This window comes from Nansenia antarctica, assembly GCF_963989245.1.
Source record: "Nansenia antarctica genome assembly, chromosome: 1".
Lineage (NCBI taxonomy): Eukaryota > Metazoa > Chordata > Actinopteri > Argentiniformes > Microstomatidae > Nansenia > Nansenia antarctica.
The window spans coordinates 6944682-6955543 of record NC_137674.1 but is presented as its reverse complement, the minus strand read 5'-3'; the positions used below and the strand labels follow the sequence as shown (position 1 = coordinate 6955543).

The 10862-nt window shown below is 45.0% G+C and overlaps 1 protein-coding gene across 1 annotated transcript in view; it reads right to left on the bottom strand.

Moving 5' to 3' along the window:
* Positions 1–1772: 1772 nt before the first annotated feature.
* Positions 1773–10862, bottom strand: part of mcu (mitochondrial calcium uniporter) — a gene marked incomplete at its 5' end in the record, with an annotated part of 54768 nt that continues 45678 nt past the window's right edge. Inside the window, 7 exons of the mRNA XM_080540582.1 lie at positions 1773–1876; positions 2765–2881; positions 3930–4133; positions 5277–5435; positions 5696–5799; positions 7940–8110; positions 10528–10591. Coding sequence (XP_080396708.1) covers positions 1796–1876; positions 2765–2881; positions 3930–4133; positions 5277–5435; positions 5696–5799; positions 7940–8110; positions 10528–10591 — 900 coding nt within the window. The 3' untranslated portion in view covers positions 1773–1795. The remainder of the gene's footprint in view (positions 1877–2764; positions 2882–3929; positions 4134–5276; positions 5436–5695; positions 5800–7939; positions 8111–10527; positions 10592–10862) is intronic.

Sequence of the window (10862 nt, the reverse complement as noted above, 5' to 3'; positions counted from 1 at the left end):
TTAGTCTCTTCCAGAATATTCTTTATATTCACATAATGAGGTTAGTAAAAATGTGAGTATCTTCAGAAATGGTACATGGTTCATGCCCATATTTCATGTCATATTTTGTTGTCTCAAACGTTTTTACCAATGCCCGTGTTATCTCTTCATGTTTTCTCTGCTCAAGCAGGTAAGCTGCTGTTTGTGACGCTTCTACAGGTGTGTAGCTCTGATGGCACTTGTGCCCCTGCCATTGGGCGCTATGAGGCACTACAGGAAATGAAGTAGGGATGGCACACAGAGGAGTGGGCAATGAGTGGGCTTTGTGTCTTTGAACAACCTTTAAAACCATTCTCAGACTCTCTGCTCTGTCTGTCCATACAGTGATAAACCTCTGTTCACACACTGATAGACCTCGTGTTTGTTCATGAATGTTCAGTGCTACTTCTAGTATACTCTAAGCCTTGTTTGGTTACGGTGGTAGTATAATGTGTTATACATAAGGGTGCTTGTGAGAGAGTGGGCATTGGTGAAGACTATTGACGGGGGTCCTTTATGATCGATATTTAGGAGATACACATTATGCTATTACTGAAAGGATGTTTAAAAAGAGAACTCCTCCCCCACTGAAAAAAAACTAGCTTCTGTTCGTTGTTTGATTGTATATATATATTTTCATAACAAATATAGTATGGCTTTCAAAATAAAAAGTGCCAAAATATTTTTGGGAATAATAGAACACACAGTGATGTTTTTGTCGGTAGAACTTCCTCGATCCGGGCGTGCACAGGACTTCGACGGGAGGAGGAAATGACAACGTGTCATCCGACACCCTCCACGTCCCGCGAAGGCTGTCATAGGCTCCTGATTAAGCTCTTCATTAGAACGACACGCTCAGCAGCTGTCCGTCACACAGGAGGGGGCGGGACCTGGAGAGGGGAGGAGTAGCTGTCTGGTCACAGCCACTCAGACAGGAGGGGGGGGGACAGCCCCAAGTCAAGGTCAGCTGCTGGATGTCACACAGCCCCTCCGTCACAGCAGGTGTCCTTCATGCATGCAGAGGGCAGGGAGCTGGAGGAGATCCTTGTAAACTTAAGATTCAAGGGGATATTCAAATCCCTCCCTAGACCGACCGCACCCGACCACAGGAGTGTGGTGTGGTGTAAAGAGTTTGAATACTTCAGAAGCCTGCCCGATGCTGCTGTGTGGGCCTAGCCCGTGGGGATGAGGGGGCTGGGGTTGGTGTCCCAGTGTCTCCCCAGAATGTCCCACACACACACACACACACACACACACACACACACACACACACACACACTGAGAAGTGGCTGCCCCTCTGCCTGCCCTGCCCCCTCTGCTGGAGCTCCTTCAGGCATGTCGCTTCCTCCGTCGTTTCCTCTTCTAAGGAGTCCTGTGGCCTCTACATAGAACCCATCTGCATCCGCATCATCATCATTAATATAATAATCATCATCATCATCATCATTATCATTATCATCATCATCATCATCATCTCCACCCTCACGAGAGGGGATCAGTTTATTTTCTTTCTTTTGCCAATCTCCTCTTTTTATGGTTTTCGCTTGCAATTCTAAATTCTGAGTTTTCAGGTCAGAAAAGTAAAAAAAAAAAAAAAAAAAAAAAAAAAAACTCCCACAGTCACTAAAGGGATGGGTTGAGGAGGTCAAAAATAGAGAGGTCGGGAGAGAGAGCAAGAGGACGAGAGGAGCAGGGTGGACGGAGAAAGGGAGGGGGGGTAAGGAGGGATGGAGGAGCGGAAGGAGAGGAGAGGAGAGGAGGGCCTCACTCTTCCTTATCAATCTTTGCTGGCGGTGAGCTGCTGGACTGGGAGCTGCAGCTGGAGGGGGTCTCGCAGACGCTTCAGATCTAACTCCGTCTGGAGAGAGAGAGGGAGGGAGAGAGAGAGAGAGAGAGAGAGAGAGAGAGAGAGAGAGAGTGAGAGAGAGAGAGAGAGCAAGAGAGAGAGAGAGAGAGAGAGAGAGAGTGAGAGAGAGAGAGCGAGAGAGAGAGAGAGAGAGAGAGAGAGAGAGAGAGAGAGAGAGAGAGAGAGAGAGAGAGAGAGAGGGAGGGAGAGAGAGAGCGAGAGAGAGAGAGAGAGAGAGAGAGAGAGAGAGAGAGAGAGAGAGAGAGAGAGAGAGAGAGCAAGAAAGAGAGAGAGAGAGAGGGGGAAAAGTTTTACTTGCAGCAAGTAAAAAAGCTATTACCAGAAACTGGCTTAATATTAACCCCCCAAAACAGGAACAGTGTTATTGTACAATACATTTTTGTTCTGGAAAAGATGACATACCTTTTGAGACTCAAAATGTGTATGAAACGTGACATCTTCTAATTTAATACCCATTCAGAATATATTACTAGTACGGTAACATGTTTATTGAATCACCTTCAGACATCTTTTTTTCTTCTTTTTTTCTCCCTTTTTTCTTGCTTTGTTTCTTTTTCCTTTTCACGTTTTTACCCATCTGTTTAGGGGTTATGCTAAGTTTCTTTGCCCTTTGTTTTACTCTTTAAGATGTAGATATGATGTTCTGTCCATGTCTATGCTGAAACCCAATAAATACTCAAGTATAAAAAAAAGAAAAAAAAGAAGCTGTCAAACTGCCATTACAAATCCTTGTATTCAAGTAGACGAAACATGTGTGAATGCCTGTGTACTGTGGCTGCAACTACACTTTGTGTTACTTCACTAGTCACTTGAGTATTATTTAATTCCCTTTGAAAGAACGGGTGCATCTCTGTACAGTGTACACCGTCCACTGCATACCTCAGCAATGTCGCCCTTCAGCTTGTTGTACTGCTCCACGTCGAAGCGTGTCCTCTTCAGCCCCTTGTGAAAGAACAGAAGGTACTGTCTGTCCCTGGCATCAGGGTACATGTACTCCTACAGGGGGAGAAGGACACACACACGCACAGCCAGAGAGAAGAGAAGGACACACTGTTAACAGACTCCACAGGCCCTGGGAGAGATAGCTACTGTACTAGTCCATGACCTGTGCTCCAGTCCAGACTCGATCTTAACTCAGACTATGACACACCAACAGTCTGTACATTGAGAGAGCTATCTAGAGTATATTGAGAGAGAGAGAGAGAGAGAGAGAGAGAGAGAGAGAGAGAGAGAGAGAGAGAGAGAGAGAGAGAGAGAGAGTGTGTGTGTGTGTGTGTGTGTGTGTGCAAAAAAACAAAAAAACTGTCTCATTTACTGTAGGCTATTGAGGGAGACATGGCTTGTAAACAAACTTTCGTTTTAAGACGTGTTCAAAAGCAAGGACAGTGTGATCATCTAATTATGTGTAGCTATGCGTTTTAGCATGTCGATGTTCTATCAGCATGTTGTATAAGAATGCAGTTAGGCGTTCGTAGCGATGTGCCATTGTTAGCCCCCAGCTGTTAGCAGCTTTTGATGTTGTGTTTTGATCAGAGTGAGTTTCTCCCATTCTCCATTTAAGGTGTACCAACATTCAAATATCGTCTTCAACTTTTCTCAGATTTCAATGTATGATACATCATTAAATCTTACATCTGTAGTTTCAGAATATGTAACTGCATGGTCAAAACACTGGCTGGTATCGCATATGTACACAAGTACTATCAAATAAAAGCTCTACCTAAACCTCATAATAACTGTTTGATGTGTAGAGTGAAAAGAAGAAAAAAGTCCCATTACTTGCATAGTGTACATATACTAGTGTACATATACTATACATAATGTGTGTGTGTGTGTGTGTGTGTGTGTGTGTGTGTGTGTGTGTGTGTGTGTGCGCGCGTTCCTCTGTACCTGGGGAGTAAGTGTGAGGATGTGTGTATCCATTACTGGTAGGTAGATGGGCTGTGTGTGTGTGTGTGTGTGTGTGTGTGTGTGTGTGTGTGTGTGTGTGTGTGTGTGTGTGTGTGTGTGTGTGTGTGGTAGGAAGGTGGCGTGCTCCTCTTACCTGACGTGTGAGCACAAAGTAGGCGTACATGGCCATGGCGGTGCCGTAGGTGATGAAGTAGGTGACCGGCTCCATGATGTCCCAGGAGTACTCCCACCAGGTGAGGCGGGCCAGGATGCCAAACTGAGTGGCCATGTAGGCCATGCCCCCCCACAGCACCCAGGTGGTACGGCGCTCTGCCTTCCTGCTCAGCTCCTCCTTCACCTGCACACGCAGCCAATCACAGCTCAGTCACGTCTGATCAGACACACGACTCAAACAGGGACATGATGGATCACAACGTGTAGAACAAATTCTGTATATTTTGAATGTATTCGATCATAGAAATAATTTGGTCAGCTGAAGCAAGCCTACGGATGTTAGAAAGAAAATTCCTTTTTTCTTTTCATTGAAATGAAAGATCTATTATGTAACAAATTGTTGATTTTGGCTTGGATGTTGACTGTACGGTTCATGATACAGTATAATTGGTTTGTTATCTGTTTAGGCCTCACAGATTAAGGTTTAGTTTCAAGCTAACAAGCTTTAGCAAAATAAGCTTTTGCTCATGGGTGTGTGGCTGTGTGCCCATGTTTGCCCAATCAGGTAATTTCTTGACAGACGCCAGCTGGTGAAACCAGTGGTAGGCCCGAAGGGCTCTAAAATGAAAGTATCTAGTAACTTATTGTGTCAACAATATCTGGTTTTCTTTTTCTTCATAACACGCAACTTGAAGTTTTAAAGTACCCACTCAATAATAATAAACAACAGTTTAACGATCACTAAATACGTAATATACATCATTTGGTGGATTGGATTCACTGTTCTCGTTTGCCGTAGGCTACCGGTAAAGGGCCACTTTATTTGTAAACATACTTTCCTTTTAGGACGTGTTCAAAAGAAAGGACTGTGTGTTCATCTTAGTATGTGTTTTTTCATCTGTTATGTGTTTTTAGCATGTCGATGTTCTCTCAGCATGTTGTGATGTTATAAAAACGCAGTTAGACGTTCGTAGTGATGTACCACAGTTAGCCGCTAGCGCTTAGCAGCGTTTGTAGCTGCAGTTTCATTGGAGTCACGTTTCTCCCATTCAGTGTTTGAGGTGTACCAACATTCAAATACTCGTGTCGTCTTCAATTGTTTTTCCGATTTCAATGTATGACACATCATTTGAAAGCTTACAAATCTGTAGTTTCAGACTACATAAAAACTGAAAAATGACTTGTGGGGCAACTGGTTTATGGTTTCACCAGCTGGTGTCACATAATGTCTGTGTATTTAGGGGACCCATCTAGCTTAAGTGCTCCCCCAGAGGTCTGTAACTTTAATGTTCTATGACCACATAAGATACAAAAAGGTGTGTGAGACCTTGTCCAGCGGACGGATTTGGGTGTTGAGGTCTTCTAGTCGGACGATCAGCTCGCGCTCTTTGCTGAGCTGGTGCTCCTCTATGCGCAGGGTGGTGTAGAGCTGCTGCACCAGGAGCTTGACGTCATTCAGCCTATCAGCCTCCTCATGGGCCAGCAGCTCTGCAGGATGGACGGACACACACACAGATACAGACACACACACACACACACACACAGAGACACAGACACAGACACAGACACACACACACACACACACACACACACACACACACACACACACACACACAAATGCCTGTTTTCACCTAGTTCACCTCTTGAGAGTGTAGTATGTAGTATGAAGGTGGTTTGTGTTAGCCTGTGTAGTATGAAGGTGGTTTGTGTTGGCTTGTGCCCTGGGCGCCCCTGGCCTGTTCTCACCTCTCCGGGTGGCCGCACCAGGTGCGTGGTGTCATTGATGACCAGCTTGAAGTCATCTAGCAGCAGGATGTCTATACCTGTGGAGGAGGCCACCCTCGCTCCATCTGGAGGTCGAGAGAGAGAGAGAGAGAGAGAGAGAGAGAGGGAGGGAGGGAGAGAGAGAGAGAGAGAGGGATGGAGGGAGGGAGAGAGAGAGAGAGAGAGAGAGAGAGGGAGGGAGAGAGAGAGAGGGAGAGGGATGGAGGGAGGGAGAGAGAGAGAGAGAGGAGAGAGAGAGAGAGGAAGGAGAGACATGATGAGAGCGTTCACCCATGCTGTACCACTCAAAAACCCACTTCACTCGCCATGAAAATTAAACCAGGCCATCAGGCAATGAGGCAAGCCTGGGCTACTTTTAATGGAGATCATACACTGGGAGTGAAGACCTCAAGTACCACTTACAGCACAAGAATAATGAGCACATTACAGTGCATTGTGGGGGAGCAAATCATTTCATTATCACTGCAGTTGTATTATCCCCAGTTACAAACTACAGAGATGCAGACAGCTTAACACTGGGCAGTGGGTGAACACCTGAGAGTGAGTGTGAGGATGTGCGAATCCATAATTGGTAGATAGATGGGCTGTGTGTGTGTTAGGGATGGACGGTTTTTCGGTTAAACCGAAAACCGGGGTTTATAAAAATAGAAACGTTTTTTTATCAAAACCGTCTGAAACCGTTTTTTTTTTTTTTTTTTTTTTTTAAGAATAAAATAGAATAAGAATAAAACTGGAACATGTCACATGTTTGTCGTGTGTGAAAATAACAATGATACAGTCTGAATCTGCCGCGCAATGAGTGAGAGGTTTGGTCAGTTGTGAAGAATAACTGAGGATTAATATCTAATTGGGATTATATTTAAGGGTAACGAATCACTCTATGGGAAAGATAGTTGCCTTCAGTTATTGGTAGATAGGAAAGGTTTTTTACAATTACTCGCTTACATTTAATAAGATCATTTTCGCTGCTCTCTGTAAAGCGCATTGGGTCACTTTTGTGAGAAATGCGCTATAGAAATAAAATGTGATTTGATTTGATATCAATCAATCAATCAAACTTTATTTATGTTCTATAGCACAAATCATGCATTGAATGTAACTCCAAGTGCAGTATTTACTAAACCACAATATAATAAAACAAGAGCTATACGGATCAAGAGTGTTTGTGCACAGCGCCACTGTGTGTGAAGGCGCTACTGAAAGTGATGACAGAATGCATGTCTCAGAAGATACGCGGTCACTTAGTGACGCAAAGGTAGTTCTGTATTTATCTCTATCTGTATTAGTACATTTATTTTGAAAGCTCTATTTTGACAGCTCTACCATGGGCACTTTTATTTTGATGGGGCATTCTTTGTTGATTGACTTAGGACAGTTCAGGACGAGTCAGTCTCGCGGCATGTGGTTTTTATGAAAAGCTTTAAGTATGTTCACTGCATAATTCTAAGTCTAATATTTCAGTGATTATTGAGCAGTATTCAAATATTTAAATACATTGAGCAGCAGCTGAAACTTTGTCTAAGAACCAAGATATTGAGAAAGCAGTTCATTCAATGAAGACGCTGTTCCAAGAGATGATCTTCCGTGCAGGCGTGCACCCTGGATCAGCGGAGCTGGTGTGTTAAGTGTTCATGTGTTTTCATGTATGGTGTAGCTTACAAAAGTCTGCCTTTCCACTTATATTTGTGAAACTAAGTAGCCTAAATGTGTTGCGACTGTGCTTACGGTGTTTTAATGGTGTTCGACATGAGTGTATTGTAGCAGTAGGGCTCAATTATTTGAAATTGGCGCTCTTTTTCTTTTTTTTTCTCTTTTTTTTCCCTTTTTTTTTTTTTTTTTTTTAATGTATTTTTCGGTTAACCGGAAAACCCCGGTTTTACTCTCTGACGGTTTTTCGGTTTCAATAATTGGAAACCGTCCATCCCTAGTGTGTGTGTGTGTGTGTGTGTGTGTGTGTGTGTGTGTGCGTGTGTGTGTGTGTGCGTGTGTGCGTGTGTGCGTGTGTGTGCGTATGTGTGTGCGTGTGTGTGTGTGCGTATGTGTGTGTGTGTGTGTGTGTGTGTGTGTGTGTGTGTGTGTGCGTGTGTGTGTGTGTGTGTGTGCGTATGTGTGTGCGTGTGTGTGCGCGTATGTGTGTGTGTGCGTGTGTGTGTGTGTGTGCGTGTGTGTGTGTCTGCGTATGTGTGTGTGCGTGTTCCTGTGTACCTGTGGAGTAGATGGCTACCCGGTCGATGCCCCGGTCCTCCGCCTGCAGCTGTTGCAGGAACACGCCCACACAGTCGCTGAGGGGCTTCAGGGTGAACTGGCAGCGTTCTCGCCGGGAGGGCAAACTGACCGAGATCACCGGCAGCCCGTTCTGATACGCCACAGTCACCTCTGAGGGAGACGGACGGACGGACGGACAAACAAACAAACAAACACACAAACAGGACTTCAAGCACACAGCAGGGGGCAGTAGAGCAGCAGCAGACAGTGGGAGTTCATCTGGAAAGCTCTGCTGATTGATGGGAGACGACGAGAACCCATCCTGCAGCAGCCACCTCACACCTTTCTCACACAATCACGTCAACACACGTAGCCTGAACGCACACATGCAGTCGCTGAGAAACCACCCTGTCTTAGCCTAACTTAGGCTACACAAAATGCCTCTCGATTTTAACAGACATCATGTTTTGGTGACAAAGCACACACATCAACCACAAGAATCTAACTGCATAACAATAACAGGGTTATATTGAAGCTCGACAACAACGACATACATTCGCTTTGTATAGAAATATACACTCAACGCCATTTACCGCGACGTCATATCGCTATCCATGCTACTCTCAGCCCACCAAACCAGACTCTGTGATGGTTCTGCTGGTACAAAGCCAGACTCTTCTAATGAGTGAGAACAGCTTGATCACAAGATCAATGTATGTTTAACGGTCCTTCATGTTAGGGGTAGAATTGATGGCGTGACTGTATGTTCATAGCTGATGTGATTATCTATAGTGGTCATCATCCCTGCGGTGATTCCACATACTGTACATACATGTACATCCTACTCAACGACAAACTACTGTGCAACAACCATGGGAAGGATGTTCTATAACCGTACAATATGTTTACATTCTTGTGTTAGGGGTCATATACTGTATATAAGTTTACTAGTCCATATGTTTATGTGTTTATAAAAGTACACAGTTACATGCTAACTCCCCCTTGTCTATATACCCATATAGTGTATAGAAGTATAGAAGTTCACATAATAGATACATTCTCAGATGCCTACCGATCACATATCCCCCTATTTATATCCCCCATATTTATGTCTATTTATGTCTCATTCTTGTTTTTGTATCATCTTGAATGAATGAATGAATGAATGAATGAATGGTCTTTATTGTCATTGATATAGTACAGGTACCAAACAACGAAATTTGGGAGGGGTGGCTCCCCTGGTGCTAGGAAAGAAAAAAAAAAAGAGAAAAAAACAAGAAGGGAAGGAGCTGGTTTACATAAATAAAGGCTATGTACACTATCCACTATACTATACTGTACAGATAAAACACTGTGCTGTACTCTATGCTATCTATGCTATACCTATTCTAACATTTCCTATTTCTCTGCAACCTTATGTACCCTAGGGTTGTCATATTGCACATAGTGTTATTGCACATTCATTTCACAAACAATTTGCAAGCTTAAAAGCTGGATATGGATATGCCAGTGGAATTATTAGCAGAACGTTATCTGAACGAGAGGGCAACTAGTGCAGTGTTTTTCAACCTTTTTTGTGCCACATCTTAGGACTGTGTTTGTTTGTTAGCACCTAGGGTTTGCATTTAAATTGCGTTGTACCTGTTACAATGACAAGAAAGATCATTCCTTCAACACTGCAGTTAATCAGCAAACTCTTCCAGAAACCACAGGTGCAGGAGAGCTAGCAGGGAGATACCATCTTTAATCTGTTTCACTGAGAACATATCCCCACCTCGAGGTGCTAAACCCCCATGTCCTCCTCACAACCCAGAGACTCACACATACTGTACACTGTACACTTCCATTTCACTTCCTCCCTCCCCTTCGCCGTACTCATGGTTCCCCTTTGTCCAATTCGTCACCTTGCCCCCAAGCCACAGTCCTCCCATAACCATTCCCTTTGTCCGACTCTGTGCCCCTGATGCTTGGCTGCCTGGGTCTCTATGCCTCTCATGCTGTTATAATGGCATTGCTATTAAAACCCACTTCAGAACAAATCAACACACTCTGCAATGCTGCTGAGCTCACAGCCTCCCTCTCTCTGTTTCTGTGTCCCTCCCTCCATCCCTCCATCCCTCCCTCCCTCCCTCCCTCCTCCCTCCCTCCCTCCCTCCCTCCATCCATCCCTCCCTCCCTCCCTCCCTGCATCCCTCCCTCCCTCCCTCCCTCCATCCCTCCCTCCCTCCCTCCCTCCCTCCCTCCCTCCCAGCCGTTCTCTCAACATTTCAAACCCGCCTATCTCAGAACAGATGCCAGCTTCAAACTCCCTCTAAATTAATGACCGCTGGCTGTTCGCTCCAAACGAGCGTCCCGACTAATCAATGCAGAGTTCCTCTCACTCGTGCCCAACTACTCTGTCTCTCCAGAGCAGAGCCTGTGTGTGTGTCTGGGCCTGACGGGAGGGGGAAGCCCATTTTCACTCCAACCCCAAACCATCGAATCCACTACTACTGACTCTGAATACTATACTCCGACTAATCCTCAAACTACATTACCCAAGGTGCATTCTGTCTGTGCAAGACAAGGGAGCTCAGAGACACACTCACCTTCCGGAGCTGCAGAGGAACACAGCAGTCTCTGGCCCGACCACGAGGGGGCGCCCCTCCAACCCTGGAGACACAAAGGGGGGGGGGAGGGGGGGAGAACGTGTGATCAGTTAACGACTGGACAACTTCACTCGGTGTACCAATATGTAACAACGTTATGTTGCTTTACAGTGTACAATAGGCCTAGTGTGTTTCCCCCCCAAAAGGTACTGTGGGCTGGTTGCCTCCCTCTGGTACATTTTCGACAACTTCCCCTGGACAAAATGGAGCCACACCCTGAACATGCAGACACAGAGCTGAGCTGCCGAGCTCATGGAAAACCTGTATAATAGTGC